The sequence below is a fragment of the Babylonia areolata genome, chromosome 9 (genome assembly GCF_041734735.1).
Source record: "Babylonia areolata isolate BAREFJ2019XMU chromosome 9, ASM4173473v1, whole genome shotgun sequence".
In the NCBI taxonomy this organism is placed as follows: Eukaryota; Metazoa; Mollusca; class Gastropoda; order Neogastropoda; family Buccinidae; genus Babylonia; species Babylonia areolata.
Genome location: NC_134884.1, coordinates 46,021,000 through 46,044,876, shown reverse-complemented (window position 1 = coordinate 46,044,876; position 23,877 = coordinate 46,021,000). Strand labels below are relative to the sequence as shown.

At 39.7% G+C, this 23,877-nt stretch overlaps 2 protein-coding genes across 3 annotated transcripts; one reads left to right on the top strand and one right to left on the bottom strand.

Moving 5' to 3' along the window:
- Positions 1-111: 111 nt before the first annotated feature.
- Positions 112-7,370, bottom strand: LOC143285529 (ribonuclease P protein subunit p29-like). 2 transcript variants are annotated; one of them, XM_076592888.1, is made up of 6 exons: positions 7,309-7,370; positions 5,562-5,623; positions 5,095-5,318; positions 3,675-3,743; positions 1,568-1,746; positions 112-491 (listed from the first exon to the last, which is right to left on the bottom strand). In XM_076592888.1, exons 1-6 carry the CDS (start codon positions 7,337-7,339, stop codon positions 355-357), a joined length of 702 nt encoding a protein of 233 aa, XP_076449003.1. In that variant the 5' UTR covers positions 7,340-7,370; the 3' UTR covers positions 112-354. The 2 variants fall into 2 exon arrangements, with proteins under 2 accessions (XP_076449003.1, XP_076449004.1); XM_076592889.1 differs by lacking the exon at positions 3,675-3,743.
- Positions 7,371-7,586: 216 nt separating this feature from the next.
- On the top strand, positions 7,587-22,492 carry LOC143285528 (dolichol-phosphate mannosyltransferase subunit 1-like). Its single transcript, XM_076592887.1, has 8 exons — positions 7,587-7,722; positions 12,189-12,288; positions 16,582-16,615; positions 17,473-17,549; positions 18,055-18,080; positions 19,037-19,132; positions 20,995-21,178; positions 22,068-22,492. Exons 1-8 carry the CDS (start codon positions 7,625-7,627, stop codon positions 22,170-22,172), a joined length of 720 nt encoding a protein of 239 aa, XP_076449002.1. The 5' UTR covers positions 7,587-7,624; the 3' UTR covers positions 22,173-22,492.
- The last annotated feature ends 1,385 nt before the right edge of the window (positions 22,493-23,877 follow it).

The window sequence follows — 23,877 nt, the reverse complement described above, 5'->3', positions numbered from 1 at the left end:
TTGACAGACAAAACACCACCATCAGTTGCGCAAGAGACATCATTTTATGATGAGAATCACACGCATGCACACACACTTAAATCTTTCGCCAGCCGCATTTTCTATTTTTATCTCTTCTTTATTTTTGTTTTTCAGTGTCCTCACACATTTTTTAGCAAATCGGAGAACAAAGTGAAAATAAACCATTATTCACATGCTTACATATACACACATGGATGCATACCCACACAAACATATACCCACATACAAAAACACATGCATATATATCCATACACACTTACCCACAAATATCCCCCCCCCTCCCCACACACACACATACACTCGCTCACAGATTAAAGCACACAGGTCTGTGGATTATAAATCCGTTGTGCTTTTCACTTTAAATTTTCTAGATGATCTTTCAGCAGCTTTGACCCTGAAGTGGTTTCCATGGATGGTGAACACACAGCCTCCCCACTCCATGGTGAATACACTGTTCACTTTTGGCACGCCTGAAAAAAACAAATAACTTCTGTTAACAAAAGAAGGAAAGCAGAACAAAGCAGAACGACAAACTAGCAAAACCACAAATGCCTAGGTTTTTAACTAACAATAACCACAGCTTTCACACAACATTTTTGCTCCTTACCAAGAGCAAAAATTAATGTGCTCATTCATTGTCAAAACAATTTTCTCTCTCTGCCTCGTTTCAATTTCATTTAATTAATTAACCATAAATGAACTGAACTTGCGAGGAAGGTGTATGTGTGTGTCGTGGAGTGGGGAAGGGGTGTGTGGCAGAGACTGGTTCATCCTTATGAACAGGGACAGGTTTATTAAAGCTTTTAATAAATAATCAAATCATCTTTTTTTTTTCTGGACTGCGACTCTCATGTTCACTCATATACATGAATGGGCTTTTACGTGTATGACCTCCACCATGTAGGCAGTCATACTGTTTTCGGGGCGCTGCATGCCCTGTATGTTCTTGTTTCCATAACCCACCAAACGCTGACATGGATTACAGGATCTTTAACGTGTGTATTTGATCTTCTGCATGAGTATAGACATGTTGAGGGTTCAGGCACGAGCAGGTCCGCACATCTGTTGACCTGGGAGATTGGAAAAATCTCCACCTTTTATATGACATAAAGAAAGGTTTATTTCCATGACATAAGAAAGGCTTATTTCCATGACATAAAGAAAGGTTTATTTCCATGACATAAGAAAGGCTTATTTCCATGACATAAAGAAAGGTTTATTTCCATGACAAAAAGAAAGGTTCATTATTTCCATGACATAAAGAAAGGTGTATTTCCATGACATAAAGAAAGTTTTTTTTTACAAATAAAAAGGTTTATTTCCATGACATAAAGGTTTATTTCCATGACAAAAAGGAAGGCTTACTTCCATGACATAAAGAAAGGTTTATTTCCATGACAAAAACAAAGGTTTATTTCCATGACAAAAAGAAAGGTTTATTTCCATGACATAAAGAAAGGCTTACTTCCATGACAAAAACAAAGGTTTATTTCCATGACAAAAAGAATGGTTTATTTCCATGACATAAAGAAAGGTTCCAGCTTACACTTGACAGCATCCTGGGGGGTGAGGAAGACAAAGGTGTGTCGTGTCTCCTGAAGGACTATACCCCAGACACCCACGAGGGACGGGCACTTGGAGCGCTGCACCGTCAGAATGCTGCCCTGTAGCTCCGCCCTCAGGATCTTCTGACTGGCCGCCTGCATCTCCCCGGGGCTGTTCAGTCTGTCACACACACACACACACACCATATGGCTGTTCAATCTGTCACACACACACACACACACACACACCATGTGGCTGTTCAGTCTGTCACACACACACCATGTGGCTGTTCAGTCTGTCATACACACCATGTGGCTGTTCAGTCTGTCACACACACACCATGTGGCTGTTCAGTCTGTCACACACACCATGTGGCTGTTCAGTCTGTCACACACACACCATGTGGCTGTTCAGTCTGTCACACACACATTGTGGCTGTTCAGTCTGTCACACACACCATGTGCTGTTCAGTCTGTCACACACACCATATGGCTGTTCAATCTGTCACACACACACATTGTGGCTGTTCAGTCTGTCACACACACATTGTGGCTGTTCAGTCTGTCACACACACCATGTGCTGTTCAATCTGTCACACACACACCATATGGCTGTTCAATCTGTCACACACACCAAGTGGCTGTTCAGTCTGTCACACACACAGTATGTGGCTGTTCAGTCTGTTACACACACAGTATGTGGCTGTTCAGTCTGTCACACACACACACAGCATGTGGCTGTTCAGTCTGTTGCACACACAGTATGTGGCTGTTCAGTCTGTTACATACACAGTATGTGGCTGTTCAGTCTGTTACACACACAGCATGTGGCTGTTCAGTCTGTCACACACACACACAAAGCATACGGCTGTTCAGTCTGTTACATACAAACAGTTATTAGATACATAACCGAAATAACCGTGCCCTGTTATAATACATTCAGAAAAGAGAAGACAAAAAATCACTTTGTCTGCTCCATACAGGCTGTATGGACTGCAACTAAACTGAGCACAGAAACTTAAGTCTATGGCATGTATCAGCCTTGTTTAGCCTGTTACATCATGCAGTTTTTAACATGTTTGTTACAGAGTGTAAAATGGCTTCCACGAACCACTGTTTCCATAAAGCTGCACGAAGACAACGAATGAAGAGCACCCTCCAAACATCCCAAAATGACACAGTAAAAAATATACGTCGGTCCTCTGTTGAAACGTAAGCAGAATACAGATGGAAACATATAAATAATAACAATATACACACATATATATAGGAAACTTTCTAGTGGGTCATGGTTAAGTATGTGTAATTAAAAGCACTTTTTAACCTTTTTAAGCATTTACAATAAATGTCAGACACATAGACAAAATCACACACACACACACACACACACAGACAGACACACACACATGGAAGAAATAGATGTGGATCCATGGAATACATACACGGAAAGAAGTGCCTTAACTACATATAGAGAATGGCTGAAAACGAATGTTTTTAGAGTTGCTGTAAAGGATGTGTGTGAGTCGATTGTGACAGACTGACAAAGACAGTGAATTCCAGGTTTGTACAGTTGAAGAACTAAAAGCTGTCCAAACGTGTTTCTCTCTGCTGAATTTGGGAAGGTAAAAGATTCTATCATGCGCAGAATGGAGAGACCTTGCTGGGACAGCTGTTAGTGTGATCACAGTGTGTGGACAACATTCCCATGTGAACCATGCTAAACAGCCACTAATTTCAGCCAGAGACACCAACCAATCTGGCACAAAAGTTATTGATAATGTTAATAAATTATTTATTTGGGACTGAATCCTATACAGAGACAAATCACACCAGTCATTCACATGCATGCATAGCTCTTATTCAGTGTAAATGACAGATAAAACTAAAAAATACACATCAACAGAAAGCTAGAGAAACTGTAGACTTGGAAGAGAGGAGAAAATGGAGGAGATGTTTTGGTTATAAGGCCAGACTTGTAAGAGCTGAGTTCAGAGATTTGACAAAGGGAAAGAGGGAGCTCATTCAGAGTGGAAGGCCCAGACTGGGGACACAGAAACAGAGTGGATCTGAAGCTGGTCACAGAGAGTGAGATGGACTTGGAAGTCTGACCTGCTGCTTGGAATCAGCTCCTCCATGTACTGCTTCCACGCTTCATGCAGAACCAGCTGCTGACTGTAACTGTAGAGCAAAAAACATCATGACATTGTCATCATTACCATTATGTAACTGTAAAGTAAAACTCATCATGTCATGTCCTCATTATCATTCTGTAACTGTAAAGCAAATCACTTCATGTCCTCGTTATTCTGTAACTGTAAAGCAAAACACATCACATCATCCTTGTTATTCTGTAACTGTAAATCAAAACACATCACATCATCGTTATTATTCTGTAACTGTAATGCAAAACACATCACGTCATTATTATCATTCTGTAACTGTAAAGCAAAACACATCACATCATCGTTATTATTCTGTAACTGTAATGCAAAACACATCACGTCATTATTATCATTCTGTAACTGTAAAGCAAAACACATCACGTCATCGTTATTATTCTGTAACTGTAAAGCAAAACACATCACGTCATTATTATTCTGTAACTGTAAAGCAAAACACATCACGTCATCGTTATTATTCTGTAACTGTAAAGCAAAACACATGTTATCGTTATTATTCTGTAACTGTAATGCAAAACTCATCATGTCATCATTATCATTCTGTAACTGTAAAACAAAACACATCATGTCATCGTTATCATTCTTTAACTGTAAAGCAAAACTCACCATGTCATCATTATCATTCTGTAACTGTAAAACAAAACACATCATGTCATCGTTATCATTCTGTAGCTGTAAAGCGAAACTCATGTCCTTATTATTCTGTGACTGTAAGGCAAAACACATCATGTCATAATTATTACTCTGTAACTGTAAAACAAAACACATCATGTCACTGTTATTATTCTTTCCAGTTCATGCAATGCACAAACCTGTGACATACATTGTAACAATTCACAGGCATGTTTATTGTTACCATATGTTCAAACACACAATGACACATGCATAAACACATCAAACACACGCTTACTTAGAAAACACAATCTCCTCATAATTTCTTACTCTGTAACTTTAGTTGAGATGTGTACAGTTGTTGTCGTTTTTTTGTTCTTTTTTCACCCCCTTTTCTTTTTCTATCTTTGCACACATAACTTTCCTTTCTTTCTTCTGTTTGAAGTTGATGACTGGAATAAAATTTCAATTCTTTAAATTACTATTTCTTAGCATAAGTTTTAACTTTTTTCTTCTTATGACAAGCCTTCAGGTAAATTTCTGCACAATGTGTAAAGTGATTGACTAACGGATTGTTTGATTGATTGAATGACCAAAAGGACACAACAGATAGCATACATTGTACATCATTCACAGCAAGTTATTCCAGCTTATGAAACTGGCAAAATGCATAAATGTATCAACTATCAGTCCAGTTTTGAAAATCAGTCAAGTAAACCTACAATTTGTCCACAAACCTCTGATTGTCTTTGGGAATTTTAAACGGTTTTGTTTCCTTGCGTTCCCTGTTGGTCAGCTTCTTCCTCTTGAGCCGCGAGTGGTTGAACCTCTTCCTGCGGACTGGGTTGACGAGAGGCACTACACTGAAGCTGATGTTGTCTTCCTTGGCCTGCAGTCGGTTGGCTGGCAGGTGGCGCTTCAAGAAAGACTGCACCATGTTCCTGTTGCTAGCGCCATGGGTCTGCCAAAAACGTATGACTCATTTCTTCATTATGGCTGATTTCAGTAACACATTTTACACTATGCAAACATGACTTTTATTCAAATACACAAGCTTCCTCCTCCCCTGTCCACCATGAACCACATAGACTGTGATGTTTTAAGTACACACTCACAAACACACACAGTGACACACACACACTGACACACACACACACACAAACACACACAGTGACACACACACACACAGAGCAAAAACATTTACCTTTATTCCAAGTTCACCCCCATGTTGTTGTACTGCCTGAGGTGGACCAGAATAAAGCTGATCTGCACAAGAAAGAAAAAGGAAAATGGTCTAGTAATCTTTAATGATAACAATATCAATAATTCAATATATATCAATATATATATCACGTGGAGTGATGGCCTAGAGGTAATGCATCCGCCTAGGAAGCGAGAGAATCTGAGCGCACTGGTTTGAATCATGGCTCAGCAGCCAATATTTTCTCCCCCTCCACTAGACCCTGAGTGGTGGTCTGGACGCTAGTCTTTCGGATGAGACGATAAACCGAGGTCCCGTGTGCAGCATGCACTTAGCGCACATAAAAGAACCCACAGCAACAAAAGGGTTGTTCCTGGCAAAATTCTGTAGAAAAATCCACTGCGATAAGAAAAACAAATAAAACTGCACGCAGGAAAAAATACAACAAAAAAAAGAGGTGGTACTGTAGTATAGCGACGTGCTCTCCCTGGGGAGAGCAGCCCGAATTTCACACAGAGAAATCTGTTGTAATAAAGAGAAATATGAATACAAATACGAAATAATAGTAATCATAATGATTAAATAAAATGATTCAAAACATGATTTAACTTTTAAGAATCAGACATGATTATTAAAATACATGTGTAATATCAACGAGCATGCATATCTTTTGGTAAATGCTTGCAAAAACAAATATAATATTAATATGCATCAACACTGAACCACATAATATGGACTAAATAATATACATGAACACTAAACCACATTACACAAGTTTTAACAAAGAAACTGTGTGTTGAAATGTGTTTAAACTTCAAGATTTATAAAACTAAGAAATAAGAAACAGTACAAGATCAAGAACCTGCAAACACATCTCATGTGACTGTCCAAGTTTCTTAATTTGTGATTTATAATGACCAACAGATCTTAGATGTTGTGGTCAAGCAACCCTTGAGTGCATACATATATTTTATGTACATATCAGAGTGGAATTCTTCTACAGAATTTTGCTTGAGGACAACATTTTCCTGCCATGGATTCTTTGTCACTGCACATAGTCTGTGTTGCACACAGTACCTCAGTTTATCGTCTCACCCAAATACTAGGTCAGGTCAGGTCAGTTCTGTTCAGTTCAGTTCTTGGGATGTTTCATAGGCATCATGGCTTTTTAGTGTCCCAGTCTAACAATATATAAACTGGACTTGGAGTTGCCAGTGCAGTTCCTCAGGTCTGAGCAATAAAGTAATTTTTTATAATTCATCACACTGGATGCTCAGTTTTATTTTTTAGTCAAACTTGGGAGAAGGTGTGAGACCTGGATTTGAACCCAAACCCTCAAGGTCAGTGTACTGGCAGATAAGCGTCTTCATCATCCTCCCACCTTCCTCCTCAATGTGTGAAGATGGCACTGTGACGAGGAAATACACAACCCATCTGCTGCTCCAGTCCAAGCCACATTCATCTCAAGAAGATGGTTGGGGAGGAAGAGGTAAGGGGATATAACAAAGTACTGTGCAAAATACATAACAGAAACAGAAAAAGAAAAAAAGGGCAGCAGTCTGAACCTGAACCTAAAACGAAACTGAACACAGTGACAGACACACGTGGACATTCGGAAATTCAGCTGTAGATGTGATTCAGTGCTCTTACAGTTGTACAGGTTTATATATAAAAAAAATTATAAATTGAAATAACTTCTTGGAACATATGTAATGCTGTATCATCTGAATCCAGAATCTAAACGTCTTACCTGTCGTACAAACAAATGTATTTTCAGCCATTTTTCATTCAGGAAAAGAGACTTTCCTAGAGTTATCTACCGTCTTCTGGAATGGGAGCAAATGGTATAAAATTGTGCCGAATAGTGATATCACATTGCATGACTAAATACATCGACAGTACAAATTAGTTGTGAACGGAACTGCATACGTGTATAGAAAGACGTCCAGAATAATCAGTCGTAATCCATATCACATATAAACTTTTAAAGAGCGACAGAAATTTTTTATCCATATTTTGTTTCTGGACAACTTTTAACCCAAATCAAATATAACAGCATTACAAAGATGGCGCCGAACAAGTATTCCGTACTTTTGCCAACATATGAGGAGCGAGAAAACCTCCCATTCATCGTGTGGCTGATTGTGAAATATTTCACGGAAAGGTATTTAGTTAACTGTTTACAAAACTTACAATTTTCATCAGCATACTGATGTTGGTCGTTTAGTGGAAGAAGAATAACCAGATAGCTGACGTTCGGTAAGCAGACGAAATCATCGCTTGTTGGTAAACGAGATCCTCCCAGCAATGCCCACACCACATCACGTAGTGTCACCAGCTGGCAGTTGGGTTGGAACCAGAAGCGCGCGCGCGCGCACACACACACACACACACACACACACACACAAAGTGGATTGCCACAACACATAAAGTGGATTTGCCACAAATGTGACAGTATTAACTGTGATACATTCACATTCCACAGCATCTCGCTGAACTCTACAAACTTTTACTCGCCCTAAGCTGATCATAGGGAATATAGCATTGACTCTTTCACTTCATCCCATCATAGATTTAGCCCACTTAAAGCAAGCAGCCCTAAAGGCAACACAACCGAAGGCAAGGCCAGTGAAACATCCCTTAATCAGGCCTCAGCATGTCAAGAAATGAATAACAATTGATATACAGAACCCAACAGAATATTCATCCCAAAGAGAAAACGGTAGTACCAGGGACTTAGGACGAAAGAAACAAAATCTACGCATCTTAAACATTAATCGCCAAAGCATTGTCAAAAAGAGAACAGAACTGATGGCATTGATCAAGTATGGCAAACCAGATGTCATATTCAGAACAGAATCATGGTTACAGCCAACTGTTCATTCAAGCGAGGTCTTTCCTGATAATCACGCAGCCTACCGTAAAGATCGAGGCTCGCTCGGGCGAGGAATGTTCATCCTTGTACACAAAAGTCTTGCGTCAACCAAGCTACCTGAAATTGACCTTAAGAAAAACAAAGACCAATCAGCCAGTTGTTTCTACATGCCCCATCGATCATCCACTGACCTTGATGAACTGGACCACACACTACAAAAGATTTCTGGGACTGACAGGCAAAAACAGATCCTCTTAGTAGGAGATTTCAACTGCCCAGACATTGACTGGAGTAACTCAGCAGTATCTGCCGGTGCCCAGGATCACCACAGACAGCAGTGACTATTGGACATTTCCATGAGGAACCCACAAGATTAGACAAGACCATTGACCTGGTATTTTCCAAAACCATCCCAGGACTCTCAGACCACAAAGCAGTAGTGACTGACCTGGACACACAACCCCAAAGGATAAAGGAGAAACCCAGGAAACACTACACGTACTCCAAGGCTAATTGGAATGACCTGAGTGCCAACCTAAGTCAACTAGAGACTGAACTGAAGTCCATGCAGGAAACAAGGTCTGATACAAATGATCTCTGGGTAGAGTTCAAAAAGAAAACCCTACCAGCTACAGACAAATATATCCCTTCAAAGTTGGGTCAATGAAGCAGCATCTTACCATGTATAGATAGGAAGGTCAAGAGAATACTTAGACAGAAAAAGAGGGCCTACAGGAAAGCCAAGAAATCAAATATCTGGTCCAACTATCGCTTCCTTCAGAAAGAGAGTCGTGTCTGACTACGACCATCAGAACAGCAGAGGAGGCAACTGGTGTTGGGCTAGAATTTGATTATAGTGGAGAGTGTCTTGCCCAAGTTACATCCCCACTCTCTCGGCCAAGAGGGTTTCTTCTTCTTCTTCCTCATTCGCCTCCCGTTATATGAGCAGCCCAGTGTCCTCAATGAAGGCTGCCATCTGTTGCAGCTCCTCCAGGGTGCCGTACAGCTTGGCTTCCACTGCTGTTGGTGTTGGCCAGTACTTCCTCCTGGATGCAGCATGCATCATACAGTCTTGAAGGATGTGGTCGGTTGTCATTGGTCCCTCATCACAAGGGCATTCTCCACTCTGTCCAATGCCAAATTTTGTGTGCATGTGGTGGAGCAGGCGGTTATGTCCAGTCCTCAGGTGGAAGATCTTGACCTGTTCCCGTCGTTCCAGCAAATGGTATCTGTCTTCAGGGTTATATTTGAGGTGCTGGAGGCGCCACTTTATTCTTTGCTGTGCCTTGATGACTGTCTTGGTTTCATCGGATGACACCAGTTTGTGGCCAAGAGGGTTTTAGGGCAGTTGGCGTTGGGATGGTTCCCAAAGGCCAACAAGGCTGCAGCACTAAGAGCCAGTGCAATTTTGCCTCCAAGTTTGAGAGTCATAGTCCTTCACAAAAGACTAAGCTGTAAATGATTTCCCATTGACTGGAGAAACCATTGATAATACAGCTCTCACTTTGCTGTTGGCCCAAATGTAAAACTTGTAAAACTTATGTCAATCTGTGATATAAGCCAAGTGTTGGGCTGAAGGCAGACGCCAAGACAACACAGGTGTAGCAGTCCTGAAAAAAGGAAACACCCAGTATAGCAACAGCTACTCCAATGCAAACATCCTTCTTGACCAGTTCAAGTCTGTATTCCCCCAAGATGATGGGAAACCATCTCCCCCAATGGAGGGCCTAGCTCAACCCAGCATTGAAGATCTCGACATTACAACAGAGGGAATTGTAAAACTCCAAAAGAACTTAAACCCCTCCAAGGCCTGTAGCCCAGATGGAGTCCCATCCAGAGTCCTGATAACTTGCGTGGACACCATTGCCCCGTCACTCACTATTATATTCAAACAGTCGATAACCACTGGAGTCCTCCCCATAGACTGGCTGTCAGCAAACATTTCAAGCATGTTCAAGAAAGGCAACAGGAATGGAGCAGAAAACTACTGACCAGTGTCCTTGACCTTGGTAGCGTGCAAACTGCTAGAACACATTATCTGCTGCCACCTCCATAGACACCTCGAAAAATACAACATACTGACAGTCCGTAACCACAGGTTTAGGAGAGGCTACTCGTGTGAAACCCAGTTGATCACTACCATGCATGATCTTATCAAATCGCATGATGCAAACATCCAGACAGACATGGTAATCCTGGATTTCAGTAAGGCGTTCGACACTGTACCACATGACAGACTGATACACAAGCTGAATCACTACGGGATCAGAGAACCCATCCATACATGGATCAAGAACTTCCTGACCCAGAGTAAAATGAGAGTGATCCTGGAGGGAGAACAATCTGAGGAAACAGAGGTGATATCAGGTGTTCCCCAAGGTACAGTACTGGGTCCTTTACTCTTCCTGTGCTATGTAAACAACCAGCCACAATCCACAAAATTAACAGTACGCCTTTTTGCAGGTGACTGCCTCCTGTACGGAGAAATCCACTCCTTCCAAGACCATATCACCCTACAGGAAGACCTGGATAATCTGGAAGTATGGGCAAAAGACTGGGGAATGCGATTTAATGCACAGAAATACGACATTCTATCCAGCAAAGGAAAATCTCCATACTTTTACAGACTAAATGGAGTCGTACTGCAGCAAGTTCAACAAAACCCATATCTGGGAGTACAGATCTCAAATGACCTGAAAAGGACTGGCCACATTACAAACATCTGCAAAAGAGCCAGCTGCTCACTCAGCTTTCTCAGACCGAACCTGAGGAATTGCCCCCCAGAAAGCTGTTAAATGGCATATATCTCACTTGTTCGTTCAAAGCTGTGTATGGAGCAGCAGTCTGGGACCCCCACCTCAAAAAGGACATCGAAAGGCTTGAGAGAGTCCAACGCCAGGCCGCCAGATTCATTACCAGGGACTACAGATCAAGGGATCCAGGCTGTGTGACGCAAATGCTACAAAACCAAATTTACCACCTTTAGATGATCGTCGTAAAGCCATACGACTTACTACAATGTTTAGGATTGTTTGACAACCAAATACCGGTCTTACCACCAGGAAAGTTCTTGACACCTGCAAGCAAGACCAGCAGAAGATCCAAGCCTAATCTTATAAAGACTATGATATAGACAATATAGTAGAAAGAAGAACTTTCAACAACAGCAAAGGCTATATCATTCCATTCTGCAGGACAGACCAGCTAAAGAACTCATTCTTTGTGAAAACAATAGCGGAATGGAATCAGCTGGAGGAAGGAGTTGTGAGCGCAGGGAAGACCGCAGCATTCAAGGCGGCCATCAAAAGACCCATGCCAGCTACTGTTTCCCATCAATAACAGTAGCAGAAGTTGTAGTTTTTTTGTTTTTTGCTTTTTTTTTGGTTTTTTTCATGCACTTTCCCAAGTTCCATTGCAACGATGGCCATATTGCCCTCTGCGACGTACAGATCCTGATCCTTAAAGTGCCGTGCGCGCGCGCGCACACACACACATACACACACACACAGAACTTTGGAAGGTATGTGATGAGAATGTGCATGCCTCTCACTTCACTTTCCAACCTCAATGCAAGGAAACGTTGGGGTTTTTTTAATGAAAAAAAGTGCTTGTCATTAGCATGATTATTGGGCTTTTTGTTTGTTTTTATAAAATTTGATTTAGAATGGTAATCATAATATTAAAAATTGTGACTAAAAATGTTATTTGTATTGTCATTTAAGAATTTTTTTTATTTTATTTGTATTATTTTACAGTGGGATTGACTTTGAAATCATCATCATTGATGATGGCAGTCCTGACGGAACACTGGAAGTTGCTGAAGAGCTACAGCGCATTTATGGAAAAGACCGAATAGTGTGTATTTGTTTATTATATTTTCATGTGTAACAATTGAAAAACTAAATAAATTCAGTATGTGTAATTTGTGATTGATGTGTGTGTGTGTGTGTGTACGTGTGTTTAGTTTGGTTTAACGTCTTTTCACTGTTTAGTGATATTAGACGGTAACCAAAAAAAGAAAAAAAAAAAGTGTGTGCGCATAGGAGATGAGGCGTGGGGTACATGAGAAGGGGTGGTGGGATGACTACAGTGAGTGGTGGAAAATGAAGAGCTACGAAGGACTGTAGTGACTAACAGTGATTTATAACATGTATTGCAACCATGAGTTAAACATCTACATGACAGTAAAAAAGCATGCTAATGATAACAAAAACACGATCAGTCAATGGTAGATTCCAACTGGACTTTGAATCAAACATTCAGAATTTTTTTGAAGTAATGAATAATTATTCAAAACATCTCCTAAGGACAAATATGTGTTTGGTGGAAACTGGTTGGCTAGTTTTCGAAAGAACAGTTGTCTTGTTTTTGGACACCAGACAAGTATGTGGTAGACAATGACTTCTTTTCCGCACAGACACTGTATATTTTTGCAAAATTTAGTTCGAATGGCGTTCAAATGGAATCGATGAATTAAACTTCCAACTGGTCTTGACTGGGAGACAGATAAATCATTTAAGAAAGCCTAGGGGTTGCTTGCTGTAAGTGTAAGTTTAACTGTCTTCATACAGTGACAGTAATACTGGCAGTCTAAATCTTTCAGTTTCAGCCTATGTTTATGTCGATCACTTGACACTTTTTCTATACACCTATAACATTCTTGTAAATCTAATGGAATCCTGAGGAGGATTGAGCCTTCGCTGTTTCGCGCTGCCTTTCTGGCAGCCTGATCTGCCCTCTCATCTGCAAAAATTCTACAGTGAGAAGGCACCCAAATGAAAGTTACATGGATGCCTTTGATCAATAATTGATATACAGTGTGTTTTGTTTCTGTGATCATCGCAAGGCGTGATTTTTGATTTGCAGATCTAAGTGCATTTAACGCCTATTTTGAATCTACACAAAGTAGGATTTGACTATCCTTTTTATGAAAATCCAGAATGTAGTTTATGGCCATAAGTATGGTGACAAGCTCAGCAGAAAAAATAGAAAGATATTTGCCCAGGTGGTACATTTTCTCACGGTTCAATTCCAGTATCACAAAAGCTGCTCCGGCTCTGCCATCATCAAGAACCGAACCATCTATATAGATTTTAAGATAATTTCTATATTCATTTTCCATATGAGAGCATAGCTCTTTAGTATATTCGGTGAATCATTTTTTTGTTGCGGATTTGTGTAGTCCATATCAAAGTTTGGTTTTCTCAGTTCCCAGGATGGTATGGTTGAGAATGAGAGTTTAACTGCAATGTTTTTAAAATCAGCTTCTGAATCGATGACAATATCTTCAATAAATGTATTGATAGGTTTTAGGGACTGGATTGATGATGTCTTCAGTAAATGTATTGATAGGCTTTAGGGACTGAATTGATGACGATATCTTCAGTAAATGTATTGATAGGCTTTAGGGACTGGATTGATGACGATATCTTCAGTAAATGTATTGATAGGCTTTAGAGACTGGACTGATGATGTCTTCAGTAAAAGTATTGATAGGCTTTAGGGACTGAATTGATGACGATATCTTCAGTAAATGTATTGATAGGCTTTAGGGACTGAATTGATGACGATATCTTCACTAAATGTATTGATAGGCTTTAGGGACTGGATTGATGGCGATATCTTCACTAAATGTATTGATAGGCTTTAGGGACTGGATTGATGACGATATCTTCAGTAAATGTATTGATAGGCTTTAGGGACAGAATTGATGACGATATCTTCAGTAAATGTATTGATAGGGTTTAGGGACTGAATTGATGACGATATCTTCAGTAAATGTATTGATAGGCTTTAGGAACTGAATTGATGATGATATCTTCAGTAAATGTATTGATAGGCTTTAGGGACTGAATTGATGACGATATCTTCAGTAAATGTATTGATAGGCTTTAGGGACTGGATTGATGGCGATATCTTCACTAAATGTATTGATAGGCTTTAGGGACTGGATTGATGACGATATCTTCAGTAAATATATTGATAGGCTTTAGGGACAGAATTGATGACGATATCTTCAGTAAATGTATTGATAGGCTTTAGGGACTGAATTGATGACGATATCTTCAGTAAATGTATTGATAGGCTTTAGGAACTGAATTGATGATGATATCTTCAGTAAATGTATTGATAGGCTTTAGGGACTGAATTGATGACGATATCTTCAGTAAATGTATTGATAGGCTTTAGGGACTGGATTGTTGACGATACCTTCAGTAAATGCATTGATAGGCTTTAGAGACTGGATTGATGATGTCTTCAGTAAATGTATTGATAGGCTTTAGGGACTGAATTGTTCTGGCCCTTTTTGCAAAATCATTATCTGATTTTAAGTGTACTTCATTTTTGGAGAAATTATCATACACTGAGCTTCTTAAAACAAATTTTGTGGCAGATACTTTTCTGTGTTCATCAAAGGGTAATACACCCATTTCTCTGTAAGTCCCTAAGACTGATGTGTGTGATGGGACTCCAAGAGTGAGTTTATAGGCTTTGCAATCTATACATTGTAACTTTTTTAATAGGTATTGTGGTGCACTGAAGAACGCCTCCTGAGCATATGTCAACTCTGAACGTACAAGAGCGGTTGACAAAGATATGAGCGCTTAGACATCCTGTTTGTTTATTATATACTCAATGTTATGCTTCCATGTAAGTTTGGATGTTAGATGAACTCCCAGAAATTTGACAGTATGTGTATAATTTATGACAATACCATCTAGAGTGAACACAGGGAGTTTTTAGGGATCATATCCTGAATTAAAAAGCATAATGTTCATTTCTCTAATGATAGGGTTAGTCCATTTTCTGTCATGAATATGCTAATTTTATCAATTTCGTGCTGGTAAACTTTCTTAGAATGGTTTGAGTATTGCGTTTCGTCTTCACCTTCATCCACAAACAGATATCACCAGCAGACTGCGATAACATTGTTTCTTTTGATAATGTTTTCGGTAGATCTGCTATCAATATGTTAAACAACATAGGTGCAATAACTGATTCTTGAGGCAAGCCCATTTTAAGCGGTCGCGAGCTTGAATATGTGTTTCCTACTCATTTCTATTTGTCTGTTCGATAAAAAGTCCTTGATATAATTGTACATATGACCAGTTACACTAACTGTTTTATCTTGTAGAGAAGTCGACTATACCATACTTGTTCATAAGCCTTTTTGACATTCAAAAATGTTGCTAGAATATTTTTCCATCTTGCAAATTGTTGCTTGTCAGTGCACAAGCAAAAAGGGAATACTGGTCGTCCTTTTGTAAGAACGAAGTTTCAAACTATAAAGATATACAAAAGGTCTGGGAAAGACTTAAAACAAATTCAGATCTACCTTCAAGTTTGGAGAAGGCTGAAGCCTTTTTCTCAAATGTTTGCTAAAAATAGAAGTACCAGTGGACTAACAGAGAAACAAAGAAAGTACAGAGAAAACCAAGAAGATAATGAAATATAGAAGGACTCCAGCACCATAACTGACCATTACTTAAATTGTTCAATCACACTTCAGGAAGTCAAAGAATTCATTTTTAATCTCAGTAACAAGAAAACATCTGTTGGGTTGGATGGAATTTCAAATGAAATGTTGTGACATTAACCACCGAATATGATATACATTTTCTTCACTTGATATTTCAGAAATGCTGGAGTGAAGGTAAAATTCTGCTCATTTGGAAGCAATCAATCATTGCCCCAATGCACAAACATGGAAAACCCAAAACAGACAAACACTGCTACCGACCAATTGCTTTAGGATCCCACACATGCAAACTCATCGAAAAAATTATACTAAATAGGTTGGTACATTACTGTGAAAAGCACAAAGTAATCCCTGTCAACCAAGCTGGTTTTCGACAAGGCTGATCATTTGGTGTGTGTGTGTGTGTGTGTGTGTGTGTGTGTGTGTGTGTTCATTTATAGTGCATCTGTGTATTTGTGTGTATATGTGCATCTGTGAGTGTGTGTGTCTGTGTGTGTTGTGTGTGTTGTGTGTGTGTGCATGTATACATGTATCCAAGTGCATGGGTACATTTATCTGTGTGTGTGTGTGCACATGTGTGTTTGTGTATGTGTGTGTGTGTGTGTTCAGATGACAAACAAAATGAAGCATGCACAAACTTACTTTCAGCACTGCTGTTTTTGTTACAGGTGCTGAGACCACGGGGCAAAAAGCTGGGACTGGGTGCGTTCATTGCTTATAGGATATTTTCTGAGAGAAGGCACAGAGTGAGGAAGTGAAGAAATAGAAAAGTCTTGATAATGATATAATAATAAACAGTCAATTAGTGCCCTAACACACACACACACACACACACACACACACACACACACACACACTTGCTCACTCACTCACACACACACACACACACACACACACACAAACACAGAAAGGAAATGCTGAGTGGGTGGGATTTGTTCTAGTTAAGAATGTTTGTAAATAAAAAGACAGGGTTTTGTGTTTTTATGGGTGCTTGTATGTGCATGCATGAATTTAGATCTGTGTATGTGGTTGGTTTTTTTTACTTTTTCTTTTTAACATGCTTACCATGTATATGATTTCAGGCGCTGATTTGTTTCAGTTCTTAGAATTGAATGTTGAATTACTTAGCATTATAGAAATTCTTTTACTGAGAAATCTGAAAATTTTACATGATATACAGCATTTGAATGATGCATGAACTTTGAATGCAATTTTGCAGATATCTTTTTCAGTCTGTAAGTCATTCATGTGTATGTATATATATATAAACATATGTGCATCAAGTACACCATACATGCACAAGCTTGTGCATGCACAAGAATACTTGCTTACTTTTTGTGGAAACACACCAGCACACGCACACATATAACCAGCCGAAGCCCAAGAAGCATAATTGTTAATCAACATGCAGAATGGAAGAGTTGGTTCTTGAGAGACTTGAACTGACTGTGACAGACCAAGACCGGCAGTTTGTTCTAGACCACTGGGCCAAGACAGGAGAAAGAGCACTGACCTTTGGATTTTTTGGTGTTTTTTTTGTTTTTGTTTTTTCATTACAGGCACAGCGTATGTTCATGGCATCAAACACGCCACAGGGAACTTCATCATCATCATGGACGCTGACATGTCACATCATGTGAGGTTTTGCGTTTATTTGTTTGTGTGTGTGTGTGTGTGTCTTCATGAGGTGTGTGTGTGTGTGTATGTTCATGTGTGTGTGTGCGTGTGTTTTAGGAAGAGAGAGGATGTGACTATGTATTTGTCCATATGCTTATGTGTGTATGAGAGAGTTTTGTGTGGTTTGTATACATGCACATGTCAATGTAGTGTATGTGTTTTGGTGTGTGTGGCGAGTGTGTGTGTGTTTTTTTTTTACATGGTGTGGCAGCGTATATGTGTGTATGCGCACGTGCTTAAAAATAACACGGGCAAATGTTTCTTTCATAGAAATGCTTCTTCTTTATATTGAAAGTGGACAACAGGTTTGGTCTTAACAAATAAAGCAAAAACAGAAATCCATATGACATGAAACATCAAACATTTTGAAGGGAGTTATAGAGAAAAAAGTGAGAGGAGAAAAAATGCGAAAGGAGACCAGAATGTTTGAAAATTTGTCAATGTTATAATTGTTTTTCTTTCAGCCCAAGTTTATTCCTGAGTTTATAAAGTAAGTATCCATTTATTCCTCCGTGTGTATGTGTTCTGTGTGTGTGCATGTATGTGTGTGTGTGTGTGTTTATGTGTGTTTTGTGTATCATGTATGTTTATGTCTGTGTATGTGTGTGCATATATGTGTGTGTATATGCGTGTGGGTTATAGGTAAGTTCGTGGAGTATGTTTATTAAGGTTCAGGAACCTGAACTGAAAAAGTTGTTTGTAATTGACTGTGGCAAGTTGTGTCATGTGAAAACCATATGTCCATGTCAGTGTTACATCTATGGTTTATACTCTGTTGATGTTATGTCCTGTAAAAATTGTATGTCCATAATATTATTACACCTGTGGTCTTTACATTGTTACATGTTGTGTCCTGTAATAAAAAAAATTACATCCATCATACCCTTACACCTGTGGTCTTTACACTGTGACATGTTGTGTCCTGTAAAAAACTTTACGTCCATCATACCATTACATCTGTCTTTACACTGCGACATGTTGTGTCCTGTAAAAAACTTTACGTCCATCATACCATTACATCTGTCTTTACACTGTGACATGTTGTGTCCTGTAAAAACTTACCGTCCATCATACCATTACATCTGTCTTTACACTGTGACATGTTGTGTCCTGTAAAAACTTACCGTCCATCATACCATTACATCTGTCTTTACACTGTGACATTTTGTCCAGAAAAAAAAAAAAACATCCATCACACTATTACACCTGTGGTCTTTACACTATGACTTGTTTTGCCTTCTAAAACTTTTACATCCATGATGACAGCTATAGTATATATCTGTGACCTTTACACTGTGTGCATGTTATGTCCTGTAAAACTTTGCAACCGTAGTACGGTTACATTGCAGTCTTCATGCTGTGTGCTTGTTCTGTCCTGTAAAATCTTTACATCCCTAATACCGTTACACCTGCAGTCTCCACACTGCGTGCATGTGATTGTCACAGAAAGCAGGAAGAAGGAAACTACGATGTGGTGACCGGCACTCGTTACTCGGGAAACGGTGGTGTGTTTGGCTGGGACTTGAAACGCAAATGCGTCAGGTAAGTCTTCAGCTTAAAAAGGGTTAAAGGTCCCACAGCCTTTTGTGGCCATCAGGGCAGTGAATTAATACCCACTGCGTTCAGGGCTTGGCTTAGGAAGGCTGGGGCACAATCCCCTCCTTCTGCCGTTTTAACCTTCCCTGAGTGGTCAGGTACCCAGTCACACCTGAGTGGAGTGAGGAGAATCTTAGTACAGTGCCTTTCCCAGGGACATAAACCATGCCAAGACAGGGCCTTGAACCCTGATGATTGGTTCAGAAGTCCAATGCTTAATCAGTTCTGCCATGGTGCCTCCAGGTCTTCACCTGCAGTCTGTAAACAGATCTGCTTCTGACAGACACAATAGTTGAGTGGTTAGTGTCAGACTTTCAGTCTGAGGTTCCTGGGTTGGATCCCTGTGTCAGGATATAGTGGGTAAACCCATTCAACCCTAGGGCCACAGAGGTTCCCCTGCCATACTGATGCAAAAAAAACGAAGAAAGCACACTGAAATTGACTGGGTTTTTCCTCCAAAGTGACACATGGAGACACAGCTGGATACACTAGAAGTTCCCTTTGTTTGAGGTTTGTGCATATGTGAGAATGTCTACACCATTTTAATGAAACCAGTTTTTGATGCCAGGGCGTTGCTTAGGTTCAGGGCTGCATGAGTTAAAGGTTTAGATTTTTTTCTTCTGTCTCCCGGTCCAGCCCATGTGCAGACCTGGTGCTTCAGTTCCCATCATGTTTCTGATATAGATAAATAAATACATATATTGAAGATCAAAGACGCATGTTAAAGGTCCCATGATCCATGTCAGGGTTTGGTGGCTCACCGACACCCCCAAAAACAGAATATGGCTGCCTCAACATCATGTTTTAGAACGGTCACATGTAGCATGGATAAGCACACTGGTAAATACAAGTGAACATGAGATACAGCCCACAAAGGCAGAACAAGGTCAACTCCTCTGCCTCCAGCCAGCTCAAACCAAAGAATGAATGTATCAAAGAAACAAATCCACACTCGCATGGAGAAATCCCACAATCCTCAAAATATCAGTTCCTCTGTCTCAGACTATTTCTAGGCAGCTCAAACCAAAGAATGAACATATCCAAGGAACAAATCCACACACAGAGAAATCCCGCAACCCCCCCCGATGCCTGAGCACCAGAGGAAAAGGAAGTTAAGTGGAGCGGTGGCTGAGTGGTAATGTGCCCAGTTAGGAAGCGAGTGTCCACAGGTTCAAGTCCCTTATATGGATAGGGATTGTTACTCCCCCCTCCACTGGGCCTTGAGTGGAGGTCTGAGTGCTAGTCTTTTTGGATGAGATGATAAGCTGAGGTTTACACTGTACTGTGGCGACACATTCTGCCATTGAATTGCAGTCTAAATTTCACACAGAGAAATCTGTTGTAACAAAAGGTCATTGTACTGCATTGCAGTGTGTTACATTTTGTCGCAACATATTTCTGTGTATGAAATTCAGGGTGCTTTCTCCAGGGGTTGTCCATCACCACAGTGCAGCGCCAACCTTTCTGTTTTTTCTGCTTGCACATACGTTTTGTCTTCCTTTCAAAGTGGACTTTCCTGCAGAATTTTGTAAGAGACAACCCTTTTGTTGCCATGGGTTCTTTTACATGCGCTAAGTGCATGCTACAAATGGGACCTCAACTTTTATCGTTTCATCCCAATGACTAGTGTCCAGACCACCACTCAAGGTCTAGTGGATGGGGAGGAAATACTGGCAAGTGTGAGATTCTCTTGCTTCCTAGGTGGAGGCCTTACCTCTGGGCTACCACAACATTTGAAATACAAGTTGGTATTCTTCTCTCACAAAGTGTCTGCAGATGACTGAAAGAAGTCATTATTGCTGTTGCAGCCGAGTAGCTAATTTCATCACCCAGGTATTGCTGCGACCGGGCGTGTCCGACCTGACTGGAAGTTTCCGGCTGTACCGCAAAGAGGTTCTACAGCGGCTGATCGACTCGTGCGTGTCCAAGGGATACGTCTTTCAGATGGAGATGATGGTGCGAGCTCGCCAGTTCAACTTCTCTATAGGAGAGGTATGTTTACGGAACTGGGCTGGCCTATTTTTTATGTGTTGATGAAGAGTGCAAAAGTGTGTAAAACTGAAGTGAGATTCTTTTCTTTCGAGATTTCTGTCTCTTTCTTCTCTTTTTTTTTTTTTTTTTTTTTTTGTGTTGTTTTTGGAAAATATGATCCAATACTGATTATTTTTGTTTTGAAATGTGTGTTGAAGAAATACTGTATTTTTATTCGTTGAGCTTTTTTTGTTGCTTTTTGTTTGTTTTATTTTGTTAACCTTGAGTCTGCTCTGCCATGTCTGCGAAAATACGTTATTTTGATGTACATGTGAAAAAAAAAAACTTGCTCAGTTTCAACTTCAAGTTCAAATGTTGTTTATTAAGGCATGAAAAGTGAACAGTCATGAGTAGTAAACTTTACGGGGATATTATTTCTGTGTGCTAAATTAATAAAGCCTTTAAATTGAAAGAAGATCAGTATTGTTCCATGTGTGTACAACTCAATAATTCACCAGCTGTACTTTTGTGGGAGAATTATGTGTGATGTCCTGTCGCAGATGCTGGTGATTGTAGTCTTGTTTACGTTCCTGTTTAAGGGAATAAGCCCAGAATTACCACAATTTATTGCTTTCAACTGAATGGGAAGAAAAACAAAGAAAACACGTGCTGATGCGGGTAAGTATTGTGAAGTAGAAGTGCTGTTCTCAAAACAACATGTGAAATTGTGATGTGTATGAGGAAGTGCTATTCTCAAAACAACACATGTGAAATTGTGATGTGTATAAGGAAGTGCTGTTCTCAAAAACAACACATTTGAAACTGCAATGTGTTTTAGTATTGTAGAGTGAAGGTGCTATTCTCAAAACACCTGTGTGTGTGTGTGTGTGTGTGTGTGAACTTGCTACAGGTGCCCATCTCCTTCGTGGACCGTGTGTACGGGGAATCCAAGCTGGGAGGTCAGGAAGTGGTGGACTTCCTGAAAGGTGTGCTCTACCTGTTCGCCACAACGTGACACACAGACACTGTGACACCCAACATGACACACAGACAACATGACACACAACGTGACACACAGACAACATGACACACAACGTGACACACAGACTATGTTACACTCAGACCATGTGATACAGTGACACAGGCACAGCTCAGTGGAATGCTCATAACTCAGAGGATTTCTGTTGTTATGACTGTCCATGAAAAACGTCTCTTCATTGACAACAGAAAGAACTGTTACTGTTTTCCTCCTTTGGTCTCCATTGAGTTGGTGAATGCCCCATGAAATATTTGTGTTGGTCGAGGGGATTGTCTGTAATAAACATCAAAGATATGTCTCTGCTATAAATTGTGTGCATTTATGTGTGTGTGTGTGTGTGCGTGTGTTTATTTGCACTAAATGCACAATCTTGCACAAAGATGTGTAGAATAATATTTGTAAAAAAGATATAAGTAGATATATATTTATAGATATATAAATATACCATCAAAAAAAATGTTGACCCATTTTCCCCTATCTACATGTGACTTAGATACTTTTTTTTTCAGACTCTGACTTGAGCATTTTTGGATCACTTGTATAACACAGTGATTCATGTAATAGTCCTATTTTGGTTGTCTGTGCGCACACACTCTCTCTCTCTCTCTCTCTCTTTCTCTCTCTCTCTCTCACACACACACATACACACACACACACACATTCGTTTTCTCTGAAAATACTGTCAACACCAAATTTGGCTTGAGGATAGGAACAAATCTTTTCCGTACATTATAATTATGACAATGCACTTCAATGAAAGGCAGGAAAGATTGTGAAGAAGCAAAAATTGTTTCTGCAGTCAATTTACTGTTACATGCTATTTCTTATTCACAAAACTCAACACAATTATCTGACATGATGCCGTACTGATTAACAGCATTCATTGATCTTTTTATTTTTATTCAAATAGTAGCTTCTCCTGCTTACTTTGGAAGTTACATTGATGCATACATCTGCCAGGAGCAGCGAAATTCTGCCAAGTAGTTGGACATCAATCTGAAAATACTGTGGAGAATTTACAAAGACAGTTCTCACTCATCTAAAACATGATATTTCAAAATATGATTCAAGGCACAGAAAGACTATTGTGTTTTACACTCTGTGTATGTCTTACTCTATCTACATTTGCCCAGGTGATTGTTCTGTTGGTAAACAGCATTGCAGCCACTCCCTTTGATTATCAGGATGTGAACTGCATGGATGGTTTGTGATGACGCAGATCGAAATAGGAAGAAACGAAAGGAAACGAAAGTTTATTCAATAAGGCCATGGCCCCATTTGAAGGGGTGATTACATATTTTCTAAGAATAGATTTGCATAAGAAAATAATCTTACAATGTGTACGCTCAAAGCTCTGTTCTCTATTAACCAATCATGAAACTCCATCGTTTTAATGACTTATAGATAAATATGGCAAGATTCGAAAAAACGTTATCATTTGTAGAAGACAGAAGTAATACTAACCGAAACTTACTTGGTCTGCTATAATATCTCAACGGAATATATATTTGTCTCAAGTCATCTAATACAGGACAACATAATACGAAATGGACTTCATCTTCTTTTGCAGATCTACACAACGGACATACCATATCGTTTACAGTGCTGGGCTTGTGTCTTTTACTGTGTACATTGATATCAGATACACCAAAAGAAATAGGAAGCAGAATTTGCAAGGAAT